A 23,235-nucleotide genomic window follows, 5' to 3' on the forward strand; every position below is an offset into this window, starting at 1 on the left:
AGGAACAGTCACAAGAGTGAAACGCCTGCAAGCTGCATGGAATCCTTTAAAAATCATCGTCATCGAAGGGTTAACTAAATGTGTACCCCAAATAAAAAAATATTAGCAGACCAAAAAAATACCAGCTTATCTAACCAGCAGAGTAAAACAGGCTGTTAGAGGTAAAAACTGGTCGTCAAATCCTACTGAGGAAATCAGAACGGAGCATAACTGCTGGCTAGTCAAGTGTGAAAGTGTAATGAGACAGGCCAAAAAAGAATTTGAAGAGCTACTAGCAAAAGGCACAAAACCTAACAGCAAATTGTTTTTTTAAGTACATGAGAGGGAGGAAGCGAGGCAACCATCACGGGATGATTGAGGTGCAGAAGGAGCACTCAAGGACAACAAGGCCATTGTGGAGAAGCTGAATGAATTCTCTGCATTGATTTCCACAGCCGAGGGTGTGAGGGAGATTCCCACACCTGAGCCATTCTGTTGAGGTGGCAGATCTGAGGAGCTATCCCAGATTGAGGTGTCAGTAGAGGAGGGTTTGGAACAAATTGATCAATTAAACAGTCATCAGCCACCAGAACCAGAGGGTGTTACCCTGAAAAACTGGTTTTGGGGTGCCCCCCACATAGCTCATTGATTGACTCCTCAATCTCCCCCCTTCAGTGTGGGGGTCTCTGGGGTGGCTGAGGAGATACATGGAGGACGCGGCTCCAGCCTTCCGGTCAATGACCGACACAAGCCGGATTCTTCCCAAGGCCAGAACCCTTTTCTTCACACCAGTAATAACGGCCCCAGCACAGTAACCGTCCAGACCCGGAGCCCTACAGCCCCTCACACCGCCCTGCCGGAGAGTTTGAAATGATGCCACGTGGCTGCTCCCTGCAGCCGGGGACCAGGCGCTCACAGGGAGGTGAGAGCAAGGGCCAACGACTCATTCAGCTTGGCACCGACAAATCCCTCTCGCAATCACACACGTAGCTACATCCATGTTACCCCCCAGACCCACCCAGACACTGCCCTGCGCTGTCCCTGTCGCTGTGTCTGACGCACTCAGCTGCCTGCCAGTGTCTGCTCCTCTTTTCCCTCCCTCCCTCCCCTGCTGCGTCCGTCTCGTCCCCTCCCCTCGCGTCTTCTTCGCCTCCATCCACTCCTCACCTCCTTCAGCCTCCCTCTGCCTTCTGCTCCCGCGCACCTGTCAATCACGCCGTGGGACCCTTACGTCCGTTATCTGTCAATCATTCTTTACTCCCTTTTCCCGCCAATTCTCCCCCGTGCCCGTTAGCCACATTCGATTTACCTCACAGCGTTACGTCCCTTTTCCCCCTTTTCCTGCCAACTCTCCCCCGTGCCCGTTAGCCACATTCGATTTACCTCACAGCGTTACGTCCCTTTTCCCCCTTTCTCCTCCAATTTGGTCTGGCGTGCTGGGTGCCCTGTACCCGCCATTTAATGGGGGAGAGACTCTGGCTTATTTAAGATGGACGCCAGGGACACAAGATGGAGTTTCTCTGCTATCAGTGGGACTCACCCAGGAGTTCGGCAGGAACTTAGCTATGAAATTGCAGAACTATTAAATACGGCTTGTGACCTGTCCCTTCTCAGCCTCTGGAGCAGATAACTGGTGGGTAGCGAACGTAATGCGGATTTTTTAAAAAGGCTCCAGAGGTGATCCTGGCAATGACAGGCCGGGGAGCCGAACTTCGGTACCAGGCAAATTGGATGAAACTGTCGTAAAGAGCAGAATGATCAGACATATCGATGAACACAGTATTTGGGGGACGAGTCAGCAGGGTTTTCTAAAGGGAAATCACCAGTCTAGTAGAATTCTTTGTGGGGGTCAATGAACATGTGGACAAGGGGGATCCAGTGGCTAGAGTGTACTTGGCCTTTCTGAAAGCCTTTGACAAGGTTCCTCCTCAAAGGAGCCGTTAGGAAAGGGACAGATAATCGGACAGAAGATATCCTAATGCCTCTATATAAATCCATGGTGCACCCACACCTTGAAGACTGAGTGCAGTTCCGGTCACCCCATCTTAAAAAATATATATTAGAACTGGAAAAGCTGCAGAGAAGGACAAGAGAAACGATGAGGCGTGTGGAACGGCTGCCTTATGGGGAGAGATTGAAAACACTGGGACTGTTCACCTTAGACAAGAGACGATCCCTGGGGGTGCGATGGGGTGTACAAACCCCACAGTGGGCAGCCAGGGGTTAAGGAGCTGCTCTGGGCCCAACCAGCCCTGCCCTGCCACACCTGCAGGAAATGCGCCCGCTGCAGGAGGTGTTCAAAGCCAGGGCAGCAGCTGGTTTGAGGGCAGCCCAGGGAAGAGAGCAGCCTGCGACCTGCAGCTCCAGCAGAGGAGAGCGGAGGGAAGGCCAGAATCTCTTCCCCTGACAGCTGAGGGAAGGGAGGGCCTGCCACAGACACAGCCTGAGAGGGAAGTGTCCCCCTCTCCCGCTCATATGGTGAGTTTTGTTCATTCCCCTGTACTGTGGACTGCCCCAGCGGGGGAAAGTCCTAGGATGGAGCTGGCCCAGGAGGTCGTCCTACGGGAGGAGATGGTGGCCTGGCCGCCTGCAAAAGGAAGGGAGCTGCCCCGCTGCACGCAGATACGGGAAGGTGCCTGTTGCTGGGCAGACACCCATCACATTGCCTAGACCCTGATGGCAGTATCCAAAAGGCCGTAGTTCTTTACACAGTGCACAGTCAACCTGTGGAACTCCTTGCTAGGGTACGTTGTGAAGGCCCAAAGTATAACTGGGTTCAGAAAAGAATTAGATAAGTTCCTGGAGGACAGGTCCATCAATGGCTATTAGCCTAGATGGTCAGGGACAGACCCCCATACCCTGGGTGTCTGCGAACCTCTGTTTGCCCGAAGCTGGGAGTGGGCGACGGGATGGGTCACTGGATGATTCCCTGTTCTGTTCATTCCCTCTGGGGCACCTGGCACTGGCCACTGTCGGCAGACAGGACACTGGGCTAGATGGACCCTTGGTCTGACACAACATGGCTGTTCTTATGTTCACAACGGCTCCTTTCCAGTCGGGCGACGAAATCGGTGACCAATGGGGGAATCTCCAGCCATGGGCAATGGAACCATCTCAGGAGCTGGGCTGGGACTATGGAACCCATCACCCCATGACACGAGGATCAGAGCCGTCCCTGGGCACAGTGAATTGGGGCGACTGCTCCAAGCCCCGCACTTTGGGGGCCCCCACACTTCAATAAAACTGTGAGGAGGTGGGGGGAAGTGAGGCGGGAAGTGGGTGAGCGTGAGGAGGTGAACACGGAGGCCAGTGGCAGGCGGGCCGGCAGGACGGCAATGAGGAGAGCAGCGGGCGGGGAGGGTGGTGAGGAGGTGAGTGGCAGCTGAGCGGGCGGGCGGGCGTGCAAGGCGCCTGGTGAGGACACTAGTGTGGAAGGAGGCTGATTTGTTCCGCCCGCCCCCCAGGGACGGCTCTGACGAGGAGGATCGCTAAACTCTCTCCATTCTGAGCTAAACACAAACCCCATCTCTGTGCTTCCTCCGCTAGCTCCCTCACTCTCAGCTCTGTGTATAAATAAATCCCAAACAAACCCAGCCTGGCCCAGCTCGCTGGAGGGGAGGGAGAAAGGAATCCGAGCTGCTGGTTTGATTTACGGGAGACACTGCCCTGCTGCAGTGATGGGTGCCGTTCTCAGAGCTGGGATGGGCAGAGATGGAGAGGTAGGTGCTCAGACGGGCTGTATGTATTGGAATATCTATCAATCGATCTAGCCAGTGGTGTGCGGGTAAAATAGACCGGGGTAAATTAACCCAAACTATGTTCCCCAAATGGGAACGGTTACCCTCAGCTACACTACTGTGTCCATCACCCATTTGTCTGTCTGCTGTGACTAGGGTGACCAGAGAGAAATTATGACAAATCAGGACAGGGGTTGGGGATAATAGGTGCCTATGAAAGAAAAAGCCCCAAATGTCAGGACTGTCCCTAGCGATGACCGTGTGTCAGACACCGAGCTGCGGAGGGTCTGGCCCAGTGGCTGGTGCAGTGACAGTCGGGCCGGGAACCAGAGCCAGCACTCAGAGCTGGAATCAGGCGTGGAGGGCGAGGCTGGAACAAGGCACGCGCAGGGCCGGGAGCCAGGCTGGAGCGAGGGCAGGGCTGGAGAGAACTGACACCTGCGGCTGTGGAGTCCGTCCTGCGCTCAGGCAGGGGACAGGTCCAAGCCACGCAGTGACGTGGGGCAGACGGCGCTGCTGGTTCTCCTGTGAGGCTCACTGACCAGCCCTGAGAGTCACCAGCTCAGCGCCTGGCTCAGGGACTGGCTGAGCCCAGCATGGGAACGGCTCATCCAGCATGGAGGGCTCATCACCCCACGTCCGGGGCAGCCCTGGACCGGTTGTATCATGAGCTTCAGGCCAGAAGGAACCAGCAGCTCAGCCGGTCCACCCTCCCGTATGTCACAAGCCACCAGCCCCCACTTGCCCCCGCTCACTAATCTGACACCCACAATGAGGCCGAAGGGCCACAGCCCCCAGGAGGCTGGACTATTACCTGCCACAGACTGAGAACGGGAGGGGGGGGGGGAGGCGAGGGGTGCCAGAGCCCAAGGCTCTGCAATGGCAGGGACAGGGTTAAGTGAGAGACCCTCCCCCTGTAGCAGGGTGGACCCCCCCCCGCAAGGGGTTAAAAACAGCCCTGGGAGGGGGCTGTGGCTGGAGAAAGCAGCTTTTAGGCTGGGCTGATTGGGGGAAGTGGCTGCAGCTGGGGACACGCCCCAAACAGACCCAGCTGGTCCCTATAAAGGCAGAGGCACCAGAAGCCCCGTCACTCCCCCTCTGCCTGCGGGCTAGAGAGCAGGTACCTGAGTGGAGCAGGGCTGGGGAAAGGCTGGGGAGCTCCAGCCTGGAAAGCCCCAGGCTGCGGCCTAGTGTAAGGCCAAGAGGTCCTGGGGGTTGCAGGGGGCAGCCCAGGGGCAGGCCAAGGGAGCAGGTCCAAGCCCCCCTGGCCAGTGCTGAGTGGCTGGCCAGACAATGACCGGCAGTAGCCTTATCCTGAGGCAAGGTGGGGATAGTGGGTGGGGGTTCCCCAGGGAGGGGAGACCCAGATTAACTGGGGTGCTGCCCCTGGCAGTCCCTCACCAAAGGGGCACTGGAGTCCAGGGAGGGACACGGGGGGCCAGAGGACAGGCTGATCACTGGCCTGCAGAGGGCGCTCTGGAGCTGAATTGAGCTAATTCTTGAGAGACCAGCAGGAGGCGCCGCAGGAGTGAGTCTGCTCGTCTACACGCACCCCCCTGCAGATAATCCTGGCCAGTGACCCGCCCCCAGGCTGCAGGGGAAGGTGAGACCCCCCAAGTCACTGCCAGTCTGACTGGGGGGGAGGAGGGAATTCCCCCTTGACCCCACCCACAGCGATCAGCTACACCCTGAGCATGGGTGCAAGGACCAGCTAGCCATGCCCGGGGCTGAGATAATGCTGGGAGTACCCTCCCCACCCAGCCCTGACACTGCAGAGAGGGGAGCTAAAACACACACAAACCCCACAACAAATTATTTTGTTGGGGGGGGGGGCGGGGAATCCCTTCCTGACCCCTGCCAGTGGCTGGCTGAGGCCCTGAAGCATGAGCGTTAGGAACATGAGCTGTAACTAGGACACGAGCCCCAGAGCCTAGACCCATCACCTGCCAGACAGTCCCGCAGTCGTCGCCAGCTCACTCTGGCAATGGAAGGATTGTTTGTGGGCCCCCCTCGTTCCTATGGGGGCTGCTCCAGCCTTGCCCCTCGGAGAGTCCAAAACCACCTTCTCCTTTCCGGCTGGGATTCACTCCTGACCCCTTTGCCCCCTTTGTGCCCCTGCCCCATGGTACCCACACCCGGTGCCCTGCCCCAGAGTCTTTGCACCCCCCTGGGCACGGGGCAGGACTCTGCAATCACGGGCTCTGCACCTTAACCTCACACAGCTACTTCTGCCTGGATACCGATGATGAACAGCCTCTGCCTGTGTCCTGATTCGATGGCCACAGGCAGCTGTGACACTTTGGAAAGTGATAGCGATAGTGTCGGTGTGGGGCGGTGGTGGGTCCCTCTGCTCTGTGCTGCCAGGGTCTGTGCCAGGCTCTACCAGCCCACCTGGGCTGAGTTCCCCGTCCGGATATTCGGGGCTTTATCTTATACAGGTGTCTATTACCCAACCCACCCCGGACTGTCCGGTCACCCTCCCCGTGCAACACAAGAGCCATGGCCTGGGGGCTGCTGCTGGCTCTCTGCGGGCTCCTGGCACCAGCTGCAGCTGGCGGTGAGTACCTGGTCAGGCTGGGGGGGGCGGGCAGGGTGAGCCCCGGCTATGGGTGTCAGACGGGGCAGCTCCCTGTAACAGCCCCACTCCAGCTGGGCACAGGTGTGTTTATTCTAAACATTTAAAACATGGGTGAAAAGCAGGTCCAACAGCAACAGAAAGGGAACCTCAAAGGAGTTTAATGCTGTGGTGTATTTCCTGGACTGCACAGTAACGGGGTGTGTGTGTGTGCGCGTGTGTGTGTAACTTCCTCTCCATCCCCCTCACGTTAACAGGCAGCCTTGCACTCACACTTAGCCTCACTTATTATTCACACAAACACATCGACTGGCTGTCACAGGTTGGATTTTCTTACCACAATCAGCTGAGTGAGCCAAAACTGGGGTGAAAATCAGTGAACACCAAATAACGGCTTCTATTGAAACCGGGAATTTTTCAGTAAAAACTGACAATGAAGGTGATGCACACCCACGACCCTCCCCTCTACACGTACAGACCACACACGTGCACACCCCACAGACAGGCACACACGCCACAAATGCCCCAGGTTCTGCTGTAAGCAGTTTGCCCATCCGCCTCTCCCGTCCTCAGGGCATTTTCCCCTGGGAGAGAGCCCTTTAGGGGGCAGTTAACCCCCACCACCAATGCCTGACCCCCCCAAACAGGCCACCGGCTTTCAGAGGCGCAGGCTGACAGCTCGTCCTACCTGATTCCTGTGCACTACAGACATACCAGCTTGTCCCTCGCCCAGGATGGGGCTGAGGGCAGGGGGACGGGGCTGGGGGTGGGAGGCCTCTGCTGGTCCCCACTGGGCAGCCCTGGTGTCCCCTGAGCAAGGGAGGAAGCTGCTTGTTAACTCAACCTCGCTCCTGTTGCTTTAGGGCACCACAGCCTGTCCGTGCTAGTCACAGCCATCATCAACGAAGATGGGACCCATCACTTCATCATGATCGCCCGGCTGGATGACGTTAAGATCGCGAACTACAGAAGTGACACGCGAGAGGTCAGACCCACTCAGGAGTGGGTGGCACGGACCCTGGGCGCTGAGTATTTCCAGGAAAAGACCCAGCAGTTCTGGAGGCACGAGGAGGGCTCGAAAGTTGAGACCAGGAGGTGGATGCAGCTGTACAACCAGACGGGCGGTGAGTGTCTGAGAATTGTTGTTGTTCATGGACACGCGAGAGCTGCCTGCTCAGAATCACTCCCACTGGGGATCGGGGCCTACGTGCTGCCCAAACCAGAGCTGGCTGGAAAATGGAGTTTTCTTCCCACGGAAAATGTGTTATTCCCGGAAGTGGTGTCATTCCCGATCAGAAGGGAAGTCAGAAATGGGAGGTTTCCTGGAAGGAAACTTTTCAGAAATTCCATCTCAGGAGAATCCCAGGCAGGGCGCCGAGCACCCTCAGGATCAATTTCCCCAACTGAAAATCAATGTTTTCTGGCCAAATTGAAATTTTCTCTCAAAAAATTATAATTGTGTGGAAATAGCCTGTCCCCAGGCTAACATAACATCAGGAACCATTAGGAAAGGGATAGAAAATAAGAGAATTTATCATATTGCCGCTATATAAATCCCTGGTGCGCCCACACCTTGAATACTGTGTGCAGGTCTGGTCACCCTGTGACGGGCTGGATCACAGAAACCCCCTTGGGAACTGCCACCTGATGTGCTGAGACGGCCTCTGAGCCCGTTTTCCCTGCCAGCCTGGGGGTTCAGTGCCCTGCCTGGTTTGAGCCAGACCCACCCGTCTGCTACAAACCCAGACCCAGGTCGGAACGTCCCCCACAAGCTGCAGCCTTAACGGTAAACAGCTTAAGAAGTGCTCCTGTCTCCAACACTCGGCTGCCGAGCTCCCAGTGGGGTCCAAACCCCAAATAAATCCGTTTTACCCTGTATAAAGCTTAAAACTCGCAAATTGTTCACCCTCTGTAACACTGATAGAGTTGTTTCCCCCCCTCCCCCGTATAAATACAGACTCTGGGTTAATTAATAAGTAAAAAGTGATTTTATTAAATACAGAAAGTTGGATTTAAGTGGTTCCAAGTACTAACAGACAGAACAAAGTAAATTACCAAATAAAATAAAATAAAACACGCAAGTCTAACCCTAATACGGTAGGAAACTAAATGCAGGTAACTCTCACCCTGAGAGGTGTTCCAGTGAGCTTCCTTTTACAGACTAGCCTTCTTCTAGTCTGGGTCCAGCAATCACTCACACCTCCGTGGTTACCGTCCTTTTGTTCCAGTTTCTTTCAGGAACCCTGGGGGGTGGAGAGGCTCTCTTGAGCCAGCTGAAGACCAAATGGAGGGGTCTCCCAGGGCCTTATATAGCCTCTCTCTTGTGGCTGGAAACACCTCTCCCCGTGTAGAACCACAGCTACAAGATGGAGTTTTGGAGTCACATGGGCAAGTCACATGTCCATGCATGACTCAGTTCTTTACAGGCCGACACCATTGTCTACATGCTAGTTTGAATGTTCCCAGGAAAGCTCAGATGTGAATTGGCATCTATCAAGGTCCATGGTTACCCAAGTGCTCCAAATTACTTCAGTAACCCCCTCACACTATGTTGACCAGATTTGCCTTAGATGCGTCCTACAGCAAACATTTGAAATATAAGCATAGAGACAACACTCATAACTTCAGATATAAAAATGATACAGGCATACAGATAGGATGAATACATTCAGTAGAACATAACCTTTGCATAGATATGTGACATGGCCTATGTAGCATAAAACAGATTCCATTTATCATATTTACATTCATAAGCATATTTCTATAAAGCATTATGGGGTGCAACGTCACACACCCCTTCTCCAAAAGGGCAGAGTGGAACTGGAAAAGGCTCAGAGAAAAGGGTAAAAAAGATGATCACGGGTATGGAACCGCTTCCGTATGAGAGAGACCAAAAAGATGGGGGGTGTTGAGCTCAGAAAAGAGACGGCTCAGGGGGATATGACAGAGTCTATACAATGGCGACTGGGGTGGAGAAAGTGAATAGAGACGTGGTCTTTACTCCTTCCCACAATAATAAACCAGGGGCTGCCTGATGGAATCAATAGGCAGCAGGTCTAATACAAACATGGGGAAGTACTTTTTCACACCACACACGGTCACCCTGCGGAACTCACTGCCAGGGGATGTTGTGAAGACCAAAAGTATAACTGGGTTCAACAAAGAACTGCATAAGCTCCTGGAGGATAGTTCCATTAATGGCTGTTAGCCAAAATGGTCAGGGATGCAATCCCGTGCCTGGGCCAACTCAAAATCTCCACCTGCCAGGAGCCGGGCGGGGAAGACGGGGTGGATCACTCCAGAATTGCCCTGTTCTGTGCACCCCCCCCCTCCCCCCTGGTGTTGGTCACTGTCAGACCTTGGTCTCGCCCCATATGGCACCTCTCATGTTCACCACTGGAGAGACTCCAGGAGCCCAGTAACTGTACAGCAGGATCCCAACCCCTCAATCCTTCCCATGGGTCTGCTCTGACCCCTCCTGCCCCTCAGCGTCCTCTGGGATTGTTCGCTAGCTCAGCATGAGGCCAGCTGCACGGTCAGAGGCGGTAAAGTGCCGGTGTCACCGTCCGGCCGAGTGTCCTCTGACCCCACCCGCCTACAGACCCATTTCCCAGCTCTCAGTGCAGGGTCTGAGCTCTCTCTCTCCCCCACACAGGGATTCACACTGATCAGGTTCACGTGGGCTGTGCCCTGAGCGACCAGGCCCCCGTGGACCCGAGGTTCCAGTTCGCCTACAACGGGAGGGACTTCATCAGCTTTGACAACCAGACGGGGACGTGGGTGGCGGCCGTGCAGCCGGCCTTCGCCCCGAAGCAGCACTGGGAGACGGCGGGCAAGGCTTGGACCAAGTTTGTCCAGCAGTACCTGCAGTCCGAGTGCCTGGGGACCCTGCGGAGCCTGGTGCTGCAGGGGCGGGCGGTGCTGGAGCAGCAGGGTGAGTGAGCCGCGGGGGCTTATTATGGGGAGTGGGGTACGGGGGTCAGCAACACCAATGTGACTTGGACATGATCAGGAGGGGCAGTGTGACCTAGTGGATAGTGCACCGGGCTGGGACACAGGACAACTGGCTTCTAATCCCAGCTCTGCCACTGGCCTGCTGGGTGACCTTGGGCTGGGGCCATTCCCACCTGCTTTTTAACATGGGCATAGTTTGTGGGGCAGGAGGCTGCGTTGCCCTCCGGCAAACTGCAAGCCTCAGGCAGGTACAAAGCACAGCCCCTGCTGGCAGCACCAGCCTGTTCACGCTGGGGGAGCCGAGGTCGGCCTTAGCCCCCCTCACCACGAGGCCCCGTTCCCCACCCCTGCTCCTCCTCTTCCCGCCAAGGCCCTGCCTCCTCGCCAGGCTGGAAGCTGAAACCAGGATGTGGTGGGAGCCGCCCAGGGAGCTCTCGGGTACCCCAGCCCCCGTCCAGGGCAGGCGGAGGTACCGCGGCTCCCCACAGCACCCCGGGCTCCCTGCCCAGCTCCAACTTCCGGCCTGGTCAGGAGGCCTGGCCTTTGGGGAAGGGGACGGGAGGGGCTGGGGCAAGGCCATGGAGGGGGCAGGGCTTTGTAGCCCCCCCACATCTACCGAGGTTCTGGCACTCCTGCCTTGGGCCAGTCACGCCTCATCTCTGTGCCTCAGTGTCCCGCATGTACAATGGGGTTAACGACACGGGTCTCCTTTGTCAAGCACTTTGAGATTGGCCGATGACAAGCGCTAGACAAGAGCTACGGGCTGTTATTAGAGCAGACGGGTTATTAGCCGGTTCTGGCTGCCTGGGCGTCTCCGTTCTGCGGGGCCTTTCCCATTGGCTTCCAGCTGCCTCAGACTTCCCTTTTCGGGCTGAAACGTCCCAGCTCTGGGCTGTGAGTTGATTTGTTTGGCATGTTTGAGCCAGAAAAGGCCCAGCCAATTGTGAGTGTCAAGGAGGCGGGGAGGGGAGGGGGATACATGTCTCTGTACAAAGAAAAACTTGTTTTGAGGTTCTTGTGCCCAGCGCTGGCACCTCCACAGCCGAGGGCAGAGACATGGACTGGGACTGGGACCATGTGACAAAGGGATTTAAGTGCCTGAGGATGCAGACAGGGGCCAGCTGGGATTTCTGAACGGAGGCACCTGGCTCCCCATGAAATCACTGGCGTGAGGCACCGAGGGGCATTTGGAAATCTGTCCCTTAGCCCCTAAATTGCACACGTGTGTTTGGGTGGCCCAGTGACAGCCTGCCTGGGCGTAGCCGTGTTACAGTGCGGGATCGCGCGCAGCGAAGGAGACCCGGGCCCAGGCCTGTTCTGGTAACTACCCAGTTCAGCTACCACCGATGTGAGCAGTTTGAGTGAGTCTGCAGAGGGCTGAGAGCCGGATGCCTGGGGCAGCCCCCACTGAAAATGCCCAGCTCAGGGCAGGCTGAAAAAAGACGAGCAGATTCTCCCGAAACTGGCCATTAACACTGAAGTTAGATTCACTAGCCAGTTACAAACTGTGCTTCCAGGGGCAGCGAGTTGTATGGGCCCGTGGTGCCCGGGCTCCAGCAACATTCAGGGCCCAAGGGCCCGGCTCCACCTACCTGCCGCTTCCCCGTGCCTCCCGAGTGTCCCCAGAGCATGTCCCTGCCTCTCCCCTGAAGCTGCACCTGCTTCCGCTCTGCTGGCTCCTGGCATCAGCTGCCACTGCGGGGTCCTAGTGCCCCCCACCCACGAATGGCAGGGCAGACTGCCCTTACCCTGCCCTTCTGCCTCGGACCCTTCCCTTTTCCGGCGAGACCCTCCAGCAGCACAGGGCCCCCTGCCCGCAGTCACGCTGGGCAAGGGGCAGCCCCACCCCCACCCCCAGTGAGGGGCAGCAGCAGGGGAGGAGGTGCACATGTGATGCCTCCCCCGGCACCCACCAGAGGGGAGGGGAGGGGGCTTCCTGGACCTGAGAGGGGCCCTAGGAGCACGTGCAGTGACAGTGGTGCGAGGTGAGTGTGCTGCTGGGGGAGAGAGGGGGGAAGAGGGGGGGTTCCTCCCCTAGAGCTCACCACTGCCTGTGGGGAGAGGGCTGGGGGGAGTCCTCCTCTTTGGCCCCAGCCTCGGGGCAGCCTGCCTGCACCCCAACCTCATCCCCAGCCCTGCCCCACCCCAGAGCCCACACCCACAGCCAGAGCCCTCACCCCCTGCACCCCAACCCTCTGCCCTAACCCTGAGCCTCTCCAACACCCAAACCCCTCAGCTCTGGCCCCAGCCAGAGCCCTCATCCCCCCGCACCCCAACCTTCTGCCTGAGCCCCTTCCTGCATCATGAAACCCCCAGCCGCACCCCACAGCCCTCACCCCAACCCTCTGCCCTAGCCCTGAGACCCCTCCCAAACTCCTCATCCCCAGCCCCACCCCACAGCCCTCACCTCTGCACCCCGTCCCTCCACACCCGCTCCCATCCCCAAAATCCCTCCCAGAGCCTGCACCCCAGACCTCCTCCCCGCACCCAAATTCCCTCCTAGGGCAGAGTTTGCGTGGGGGCAGGTTCTGGGCATCACCAAAATTTCTGCAAACCTGCCACCTCTGTGTGCTCCCCACACTGGTTATCAATAAGCTGAAAAAAGAAACCACAAGGCCCCCTTTATTGCATTCCAGTTCTCTGGCTCAGTGATGTTATTGACATGAACGGTGACCGTATAGATCATTGGTGCAACCACGGTTACGATTGGCTGGTTATGATGATGCTGTCTGTGTGAATATATCAGTTTTGTATTTCAAGTTATAAGTATTGGCTCTGTACTCTCTGTATTTCACACGTGGGCTCTGCTTCTGGGTGACACCCCAGACAAGTTGGTGTCAGCTCTGCCTGGCTGCTTGATGGCCCATTAAGGATCATCAGCTACAACTGACCCATTGAGAGAAGCAAGGCAGGCAGGGACCTGCCTATGGACAAAACTCAGGTTTTTCCAGGCCATGTGCTGGGTGGCTTGTGGTTGGAACAAAGGAAGCACAAGCCACATGGCAAAAGGACTAGAAGAGGCACCATCATCATCTCCATTTTGTCTTCAATCCTGCTTCTTACCTCTGGAGGAACCTTGCTACAAACTGAAGCTCTGAACAAAGGACTGAATGACCCATCCCAGCGGGGGATGTTCCAGAGACTTGATTTGAACCTGCAGTTTACTCCATCACTGCTACAAGCCTGAACCAGGAACTTTGCCATCACTGGATGGAATTGATTCCATTTAACCAATTCTAGCTCTCAGCTCTACCTTTTTCCTTTTATGAATAAACCTTTAGATTTTAGATTCTAAAGGATTGGCAATAGCGTGATTTGTGGGTAAGATCTGATGTGTATATTGACCTGGGTCTGGGGCTTGGTCCTTTGGGATCGAGAGAACCTTTTCCTTTTATTGGGGTGTTGGTTTTCATAACCATTCATCCCCAGGACGAGTGGGACTGCTGGTGATGCTGGGAGACTGGAGTGTCTAAGGGAATTGCTTGTGTGACTTGTGGTCAGCCAGTGGGGTGAGACCGAAGTCGTCTCTGTTGGGCTGGGCGTAAAGGAACTCCAGCTTTGGGCTGTAACTGCCCTGCTCTGAGCAATTTGTCCTGAACTGATGCTCTCAGTAGCGTCCCACCAGAGGCAGCTTCGTTACAGGCTCCCAATCAGCACCTACGTCCAGTAAAGCGAGAAGTTATTTAAAGACTCTGCTCACTATACAAAATGTTCTTCTGACCCCAAAGGGCCAGCCACATTACCAGGTCAGTATTAGGTTGGATCTTACCCAAAATCCCGCACTGCCAGCCAGTGCTTTAGTGTCAAAAACCAAAGGTTAATTAGAAAAGAAAAGAACAAGAAGAAAGTTGCTGAACAGCAAAGCAATCAGATACACACATAGGAGTCAGAGTCCATCTATCAGGTTCCTAGCAGTGTTGGTGAGTTTGCTGGCTTGAAAGTCCCTGTGGAACATCCACCGCTGGGATGGGTCATTCCGTGCTTTGTTCAGGGCTTCAGTGTGTAGAGAAGTGATGACTCCAGAGGTGAGAAGCAGGACTGAAGACAAAATGGAGATGATGCAGCTGCCTTTTTATATCCTGTACCATGTGGCTTGACCTTCCTGTGTCCCAGACACAAGCGCCCAGCACAGGCAGGGAAAGGCCCTGGAGTTGTGTCCATAGGCAGCCCCTACATGTCTCGCTGATTCATACGGTGCGGTCCCTGGATTTTTTCAATGGGTTCATTGTACAGCTGATGTCCCTTGGTGGGCCATCTAGCAGGCTTAGTGCTGATGCCAATCTGTCTGGGGGCGTCACCCAGAAACACAGCACAAGTTTTGATATACCAAGTTTTGAAACCATGCAAATCTATAACTCACAGTACAAAGGTGATACAAACATCTAAACAAGATGATCATCCTTCGCAAATCATACCATTGTCAATGACACCTTACATGGCATAGCATATCTGGCATGATTTATTGCAATTTTACAATACTGTTGTTATTAATAATATAAAGTGTCTCTCAATTCCGTACAGCATCACAAGGGGATTTACACCAGATTAACTAGCTCCATTTACAAATCAGTGTAAACGGGTGCAGACCAGGTCTCACACACATGTGAGTGCTCCACCCACTGTGGGGCCTTTATCTCTTGTCTGTTACTGGTGCCAGCCCCTGGCATGTGGCTCACACACTGTGGCTCCCCCCCAGCACCCCTCACAGTCTCAGTTTCCCGCAGAGACGACCCAGATGGCTCTGTCACCCTCTCCTGCCGCGCCCGGGGCTTTTACCCATGTCCCATCCACGTCTCCTGGGTGCGGGATGGAGAAGACATCCTGGCGGAGAAGTACTCCAGTGGGATTCTGCCCAACGACATTCACTCATACTACACGCAGTCATCCCTGGAGATCTCCCCGCAGCAGGACGGGAACCGCTACGCCTGTCAAGTGGAGCACAGCAGCCTGCCGGAGCCCGTGCTCGTCTGGGGTAAGGGTGGGGGTGAATAGCAGGACCCAGGGGTTGGGGGCATGGCCCCAGGAAGTTACAGAGATGGGGTGCGGCCCTGCCACAGGAAGGTCAATATCCCTGCCCATCGTCAGTGTGAACTTGTCTAGCTCTGGGTATTCATGTGACCCACAGAAATGGCCGATCCCTCAGAGAATCTCATTAAGTTTCTGGTTGTGGTGGCATCCAGTGGCAGTGAGTTCCACAGGCTGACGTCGTTACGAGGGAAGGGCCTGGTTGCTGTGTGGTGTGTGTGTCTGGCAGTGCCCGGCAGAGCACCCACCCTCTGGCTCCATCCCCGTCCCCCTCCCGGCTCAGCCTTTCCCCTCCCCTGGGGCCAGGTCTCTGCAGACGCCCTCGGGGAGACGTTCAAGGCAAAGGCCTGTGGCTGCCCCAGAAGGATGCCCCAGCGGCTGCTCCCCTCGGTGACCTGGGCCCTTCTCCACCCCACAGCCCCTGGGAAGAAGGGCCCCCTGCCCCCCGGGGTCCTGGCCGCCATCCTCCTGGCCGTGCTGGTTCTGGCTGGAGCCGTAGGGGCCGGCATCGTCCTGTGGAGGAGAAAATCAGCAGGTGAGAGCCGGTCCCCGCGGAGCCGGGATGTGGGGAGGTCTGGGGAGTGAGGCAGCCCAGCCAGCCCACGGGGGAATGGCTCCTCCCACTGCTCCCCAAGGAGAGGTGGGGCAGGGCTATGGGGCAGGGCTGATGACTGTAACCCGGCCCTGCTGGGGGCAGAGTGGGCTCTGTCATTGGCTGGGTGCCGTGTGCCTGCTGTGGGGGGCACTGGGGTGGGGCTGGCCTGGGTGAGGTGTAGTTGGGGTCACGGGGAGCCCTGTGTCAGAGGGGACAGAGGGTCGGGGTCACGGGGGGGAGGGGTATGACGGGTTGGATCACAGAAACCCCCTTGGGAGCTGCCACCAGATGTGCCAAGACTACTTCTGCCCCTGCCTTCCCTGCCAGCTCCAAGATACGGCACCCTGTCTTGCTGAGCCAGGCACGCCCGTCTGCTCCAACATGGACCCAGGGTCTGAATTACTTGCCCCAAAGCTGCAGGTTAACCTGAAAGCAGCTCACAGACGTGTTCCTGTCTTTAACACTCAGATGCCCAACTCCCAGTGGGGTCTAAACCCAAATCAATCCCTTTTACTCTGTATAAAGTTTACACAGAGTAAACTCATACATTGTCCGCCCTCTATAACACTGATAGAGAGAGGCACAGCGGTTTTCCCCAGGTATTAATCACTTACTCTGGGTTCAATAATAAACAAAAGTGATTTTAGTAAGAATAAAAATTCGGATTTAAGTGGCTCCTAGTAATAACAGACAGAACAAAGTAAGTCACCAAGTAAAATAAAATAAAATAAAATGCACAAATCTATGTCTAATCAAACTGAACACAGATAATCTCACCCTCAGAGATGCTTCAGTACGTTTTTTTCCTCAGACTGGACACCCTCCAGGCCTGGGCACAATTCTTTCCCCTGGTACAGCTCTAGTTCCAGCTCAGGTGGTAGCTTGGGGATTCCTCATGACGGCTTCTCTCTCCCCTTTGCTCTCTTCTATCCCTTTATATATCTTTGGCACCAGGCAGGAACCCTTTTGTCCCTCTGTGACGAACTAGGAAAGTTCTTAATGTTTTCTCTGAATACGGTGTTGGTGCCTCAGTGTCCCCTCTGCAGTTCTTAAGGATCTAGCAGAGGAAGGGGCCAGTGCACCTAAGTGCCTGATCCTCTGTCTCCTGGCAACTGATGGCCTGGGCCCCTCCCCTGCAAAGGTGCAACTGAAGGTGCTGGAGACAAAGAGATCAGGTGACCTCCTGGCCTGGGCTGAGCAGAGGAGGGGCTGGAGGGGGTTTCAGTCTGGAGCTGGCTGGGGACGAGGAGTGAAGTGCAGACGTGGGGGTCTGGCTCACTGCCCCCAGAATGGACCCGGCCGAGGGGTCCGGTTCGCGGTACCTACAAGCTCTGTTTTAGACCCTGTTCCTGGCATCGAATAAACCTCTGTGTTACTGGCTGGCTGGGAGTCACGTCTGACTGCTCAGTGGGGGGGCAGGACCCTGTGGCCCCCCCAGGACCCCGCCGGGGGGACTCGCTGGGGGAAGCGCACGGTGGGGCAGAGGATGCTGAATGCTCCCAGGAGAGACCCAGGAGGTGAAGCCGTGGGAGCTTCTTGCCCTGCAGACAGGCTGCTCCGAGGGGGAGGAGGCTCCCCAGAGTCCTGCCTGGCTTGGTGGGGAGCAGTTCCAGAGCAGCGCCCGGGGACGCCGTGACACCCTCTCTGGGTTCCCACCCCTCCTTCTCCATGGAAAAGCACCAGGTTAAAGATGGATTCCAGTTCAGGTGACATGATCACATGTCACTGCAAGATTTCATTACCCACTTGCCAGCACACACGGATACAGGGAGACGTACAGGTAAAACACACCCATCTGGAGACAATCGTCCTGGTTAATGGGAGTCATCAAGATTCCAAGCCACCATTACTGGCCCACACGTTGCATAGTTGCAATCGGCCTCAGAGTTATAGTTCAGATTCCTAGTTTCAGATCCAAGAGTGGCACATTCGTACAAACAGGATGAACACACGCAGTAGATTAAAAGCTTTGTAATGATCCCTCACAAGACACGTTTTGCATGAAGCATATTCCAGTTACATTATATTCATACTCATTAGCATATTTCCATAAACATATGGAGTGCAACTGTCACAAGGGGTTACCCTGCTCCCCTGCACTGACCCTCATTCTCTGCTTGTGTTTCAGGCCCCAGGAATCCCGGCTACGCTCCGGCAGCCAGTGAGTAAATCCAGGTGCAGGGCCCAGCGCCCCAGTGCATTATGGGTGTGGGGGGTCCCCATGAGGGGAGAAGGGATGCGGGCACTGATGGGGCTGGGCTGCGTGAGTCACAGGCGTCGCTCCAACGGCCCGTTGCAGGCCAGAGCAGCCGTCCGGGAGCTTCTGAGTGTGAGGGAAAAGCCAGAGCCCGGTGGTGTCTGTCAGGGGCAGGTATGACCGGGGTCACGCGCTGCGTTTGGGATTCGAACCCGTGTCCATTCCCAGCCTGGGGCAGGTCGCTCCATAGAGAGGTGTTAGTGTGGGGTGCATGGGGGGTGCAGTGTGGGGGAAGCCCAGAGCTGAATTCCCCTCCTGCTTCCCTAGCTGGGATCCCCACAGCTAACGCCGCCTCTGAACGATTTTCCTCTCCCTCTGCAGCAAAGAGCAGGGAAGATTCTGCCTCCAGCTCGTCATCAGGAACAGACCCCCGGAGCGTGGGACCCCCCGAGCTAGGGGCAGTGACCCTGCCCAGCTGCTGACCCCACTGGCTGGGCGATCTCTGTCCTCTGACTCCCCCCTGCCCCGGGGGAGATTCCTGCCCTGGTCGTTACAGCAGTTTCCTCCTGGCGGTGTTGGGCCTCAGACTCTCCTACTGCAGCGTTTGCTTCTCTGCTTCTGCAGCCGGGACATTGCCTCAAGTTCTGCCCAAAGGGCCGACTCGCTCCAGTGTCTCGTCTCTGCGGGGGCCGCGCTGCCTGCATCAGGGACGGGCCGGTCCCCTGGTCCAGCAGCAGGAACCGGCACAGAGACCAATGAGCAGGCAAAGACAGGGGCGGGGGAGCCCCACAGCAGGCAATTATGGGCTACCCCGTTCTGATTGGCCACGGGAGCCTGAGGTTTGGCCGTCACTTCTCAGGCCGGCCTGGCCTGCACTGGCTGCTGGTGCCATGTCGCCACACCTGTGCCTCATTCACCTCCCGCTGGCCACCGAGGGGTAATATCCAGCAACGTGGGGCGTCAGAGATCTGACACCTACAAGCGAGTCACCGCTAGCTGGCCTGCAAAGCCATCGACCTTCACACCAGCCCCCAGGCCAAGCAGCCAAACAGCCTCTGGCAGTGCCCCCCAGGCCCAGGGGTGCGTGGGGGCTTTGCCCCACACCTCTTTTTCTACTGGCACCTCTGATAGGAGCCTTGTCTTATAACAGGCTTAATTAAAAGTGATACAAGCTACAGAAGTGAGATCTTGGAAGAGTGTTGCCATTTTCATAATGTAATAAAAATACTGAAATGATAAATAATAATAAATAGTGCGTAATAAGCATGTCATAAAAACAAATTTTACATGTCCAAGATCACTGCTTTTATAATTTATGCTGAGTAAGGGGGAAAATCCATGGAAATATTGATTTTTAGGAGGGGGTTCACGAGACTAGACATTTTAGTGAAAGGGGTTCACGGGTTGTTAAAGTTTGTGACTCTGTGAGGTGGGGAAGAGATCGGCTGTTACCGAATCAGCCATAATTCGGGCAGGCGCCTTAATGGCACCGACAGCTCTGCTGCCAATGTTCACGTCCCCAGGGAGCGATCGGACCCTCCCTCTGTCAGCTCTTGGGCTGGAACCGAAATGTCCAGCTTGGCCTGGGGGATGTGCTGTGCCTGCGGTGCTGCTAGCGACCCAGATCCGCCGCCTCCCAGAGTGTTACGTAGCCCTTAGCGGGGGCTGTTAATGCTCGTGGGGTGGTGTCACGGAGTGTGGGGGACCCAGGGCCTTCACCCCCGTGCTCCCTACGATTCACCAGGACTCTCAGCCAGCCAGTAAAGCAGAAGGTTTATTTAGACGACAGGAACACAGTCCAACACAGGTCTTGCAGGCACAGATAACCAGATCCCCCCGGTTAGGTCCATCTTGGGGGGCCTCACAGCCCCCCCCCGGGGATCAGAGCTCGGTCTCCCTGCTCCCCTCTCTTCTCCAGCCCACTTTCGTCTCCCAGTCCTCTCCGGCCCCTCCTCTCTCCTCCGCCTCCTTCCTTTGTCTCCCCTGGCCAGAGGTGTCACCTCCCCTCCCCCAGGCCAAGCCCAGCTCACAGGTTGAATTCCTGCATCTTCACCTAAACCTCTGGCTCTCCCCTCCCCCACACAGACAGTCTGTGCTTCCTACTCCATCACACCTCTCCCCCCTCCGAGACTGAACTGAGCGGGGTCACTCCAGCCAGTGACCCGGGGAAGTTCGGACCCACCTACAACCTTATGCCGCCCGCGCCCTTTCCCCACCCCAATACCCCTGGGGTGCACCCTGGGCTGGGGCCTTCTCCCCACGTTCCAGTCTGGGGGGCTGGGATTCGGTCTCTCTCGGTTCAGAGCCCCCCCTCTGACCCTGGCCCCCCTCCGGACAGGCTCCCCAGGGCGGGGCGGGGGCCTTACAGCCATCTCCCCCCTGTCCCGGGCCTTCCTCCCCCTCTGGCAGGGGGCACAGGAGCGGCAGTGCTGCCGGACATGGGCAAAGACCCCAGGCCAGTAATAGTTCTGCAGCAGCCGCTGCTGGGTACGCCAGGCTCCCTGGTGCCCTGAGGGGGGAATGTCATGGGCCTGGCACAGCAGCTGGCGGCGATACTCCTGGGGTACCACCAGCTGCCTCCTGATCCCCCCTGACTCCATCTTCCCTGGGGGAGCCCATTCTCGGTACAGGAGCCCCTTCTCCCACAGGAACCTTTTCCGGCCACCTCGTCCCATGGTCTGTCCCCCCCCGAGGCTGGCCAGGTCCCTTATCCTCCCCCACGAGTGGTCTCCCCGCACCGCGGCCTGGTACTCAGCCGCTGGGGCAGGGGCGGGGATCTGTCCTCTCTCACCGGCTGGGTCCGGGGCCACAGCCTCTCTGAGCCGTGTCCCTGGGCGTTCCCTCCCTACCGGGTCAGGGTCCGGTGTCTCGGCCAAAGTACTTTCCCCGGGGTCAGGGTGCAGAGCCCTGCGTCGACCCTGACTACGGTTCACGGACAGGGTACCCTGGGTGTTCCTTGGCCAGTCCTCGAGGTCCCCCCCCATTAACACCTCCGTGGGCAAATGTGGGTGCACCCCCACGTCCTTGGGGCCCTCCTTGTCCCCCCACTTTAGGTGCACTCTCGCGACAGGCACCTTGAATGGGGTCCCGATCACACCCTTCAGGTTCAGGTAGGTGTTGGGCACCATCCGATCTGAGCCCACCACCTGCGGCCGGGCCAGCGTCACCTCTGCGCCCGTATCCCAGTACCCAGTGACCTCCTTCCCGTCTACCTCCAGGGGAACAAGGCACTCGCTCCGGAGGGGTAGTCCCGTGCCCACCCTGTAAACCCCAAACTCAGGGCTGGGAGCATCCAGCCCCTCGGAGGGGTCGACCCGGGGCCCCCCTCCCTCCTTTGCAGGGAGTGCGGCCCACCCCCTTTCGTGCGACCGCTGCCCCTCATCCGGCTGGGTCTCTACCAAGTTGACCCGGTGTGGGGTTGGTCTGCTCAGTTTGTCCCGGAGCTTGGGGCACTGGCCCCGTACGTGGCCCGGTTGGCCACATTGATAGCAGCCCATGTCTCGTGGGTCCCCTCGAGGGGGACGGCTGGACCTGACGCCAGATGCTTCCCTTTGGTGGGGGCCCTCCCTCAGCTCCTTCTGGGAGGTCCCATGGTGACTCTCTCTCTGCGTCGAGGCAGACCTGCTCCTTCGAGACGCCTCCCTGCCATCCCCTGCCCGACTGTCCACAAACTCGTCGGCCAGCCGGCCTGCATGCTGCAGATTCTCCGGCTTCTGGTCCATCAGCCACAGCCTCAGGTCAGACGGGCACTGCACATACAGGTGGTCCAGTACGACTAGGTCAAGCAGGTCCTCTCTGGTTTGGGCCCCAGCCGTCCACTTGCGGGCGTATCCCTGCGCCCGGTTGACCAGTTGCAGGTATGTGACCTCCCGGGTCTTACGTTGACTCCGGAACCTCTTCCGGTACATCTCCGGGGTCAGCCCAAACTCGCGGAGCAGGGCCTCTTTGAACAGGTTGTAGTCCCGCGCCTCCTCCCCCTTCATTCGGCTGTACACCTCCACGGTGGTGGAGTCCAGTAAGGGGGTGAGGCGCCGGATCCTGTCTGCAGGGTCAACCTGGTGCAGCTCACAGGCGTTCTCAAAGGCCGTCAGGAAGGTGTCTATGTCCTCCCCCTCCTTACGCGGGGCCAGGAAGTTCATATCGAAGCTCTTTGTAGGCTTGGGCCCCCCCTCACTCACCGCAGCCGGGGTCTTACTGTGGTTCAGCTGGGCCATGGCCAGCTCATGTGCACGCTGCTTCTCCCTGTCCTCAAATTCACGTTGCTTCTCCTTCTCTCTCGCCTCGAATTCACGCTGCTTCTGCCGGTCCACCATCTCCATCTCCCTCAGTTTGACCTCCCTCTCCAAGTCCAGCCGCCTGTGCTCCACGGAGGCCGAGCGTCGCCGGGATGATCCCCGGCTGGCCGGGGGGGTCACGGTGCCCTCCGTAGTTGGGCTCCTCCTCCCCCTCCCCCTAGGCCTAGGGGTGGGGGGTCTCGAGGAGCTCTCATCCGCCGACTGGCCACTCCCAGCGGGTACAGACACTGGTGCCTGCGCTGCATCTGCCCGGCTGCTTCCCTCAGAGACAGGGACCGGTTCATTCCTGCGATCTCTCTCCTCCAGCCGGGCAATCAGCTGGGTCTTGGTGAGCTTCCCATGGCGCAGCCCCCCCTGCTTGCACAGCTCCACCAGCTCCCACTTGTGCTTCTGGGAATACATCTTCCTGCTGGCCACTCGCAGGCCGGGGTGCTCGCCGCTCCCCACGGGTTCCAGGGGGACCCCTAGTGTGCCAGTCTTTGAGGTCACCCCCTCTCTGCCAGGGTCGAGCTGCAGACTCCTCCGCCCCGGGGATCGCTCGCTGTGATCCCCCGGGGGACCCTGTTACTGCAAAGTCCTGCTCTCTGGCCACACTCGCCCAGGGGTGAATCGCCCCTTCGTTTTCCTGCTCCCCAGTCACTTACTGCAGGAAGCGCCGTCCACGGGGTGCCGCCGATCCCACCGCTGCCACCAGTTGTCACGGAGTGTGGGGGACCCAGGGCCTTCACCCCCGTGCTCCCTACGATTCACCAGGACTCTCAGCCAGCCAGTAAAGCAGAAGGTTTATTTAGACGACAGGAACACAGTCCAACACAGGTCTTGCAGGCACAGATAACCAGATCCCCCCAGTTAGGTCCATCTTGGGGGGCCTCACAGCC

At 57.3% G+C, this 23,235-nt stretch overlaps 1 protein-coding gene across 1 annotated transcript in view; it reads left to right on the forward strand.

Moving 5' to 3' along the window:
* The first annotated feature begins 6,032 nt into the window (after positions 1-6,032).
* LOC120394807 (class I histocompatibility antigen, F10 alpha chain-like) overlaps positions 6,033-23,235 on the forward strand; it is a 54,960-nt gene continuing 37,757 nt past the window's right edge. The window contains exons 1-2 of the mRNA XM_039518955.1: positions 6,033-6,273; positions 7,155-7,415. Coding sequence (XP_039374889.1) covers positions 6,216-6,273; positions 7,155-7,415 — 319 coding nt within the window. The 5' untranslated portion in view covers positions 6,033-6,215. The remainder of the gene's footprint in view (positions 6,274-7,154; positions 7,416-23,235) is intronic.

Source organism: Mauremys reevesii, unplaced genomic scaffold (assembly GCF_016161935.1).
Source record: "Mauremys reevesii isolate NIE-2019 unplaced genomic scaffold, ASM1616193v1 Contig8, whole genome shotgun sequence".
In the NCBI taxonomy this organism is placed as follows: Eukaryota; Metazoa; Chordata; order Testudines; family Geoemydidae; genus Mauremys; species Mauremys reevesii.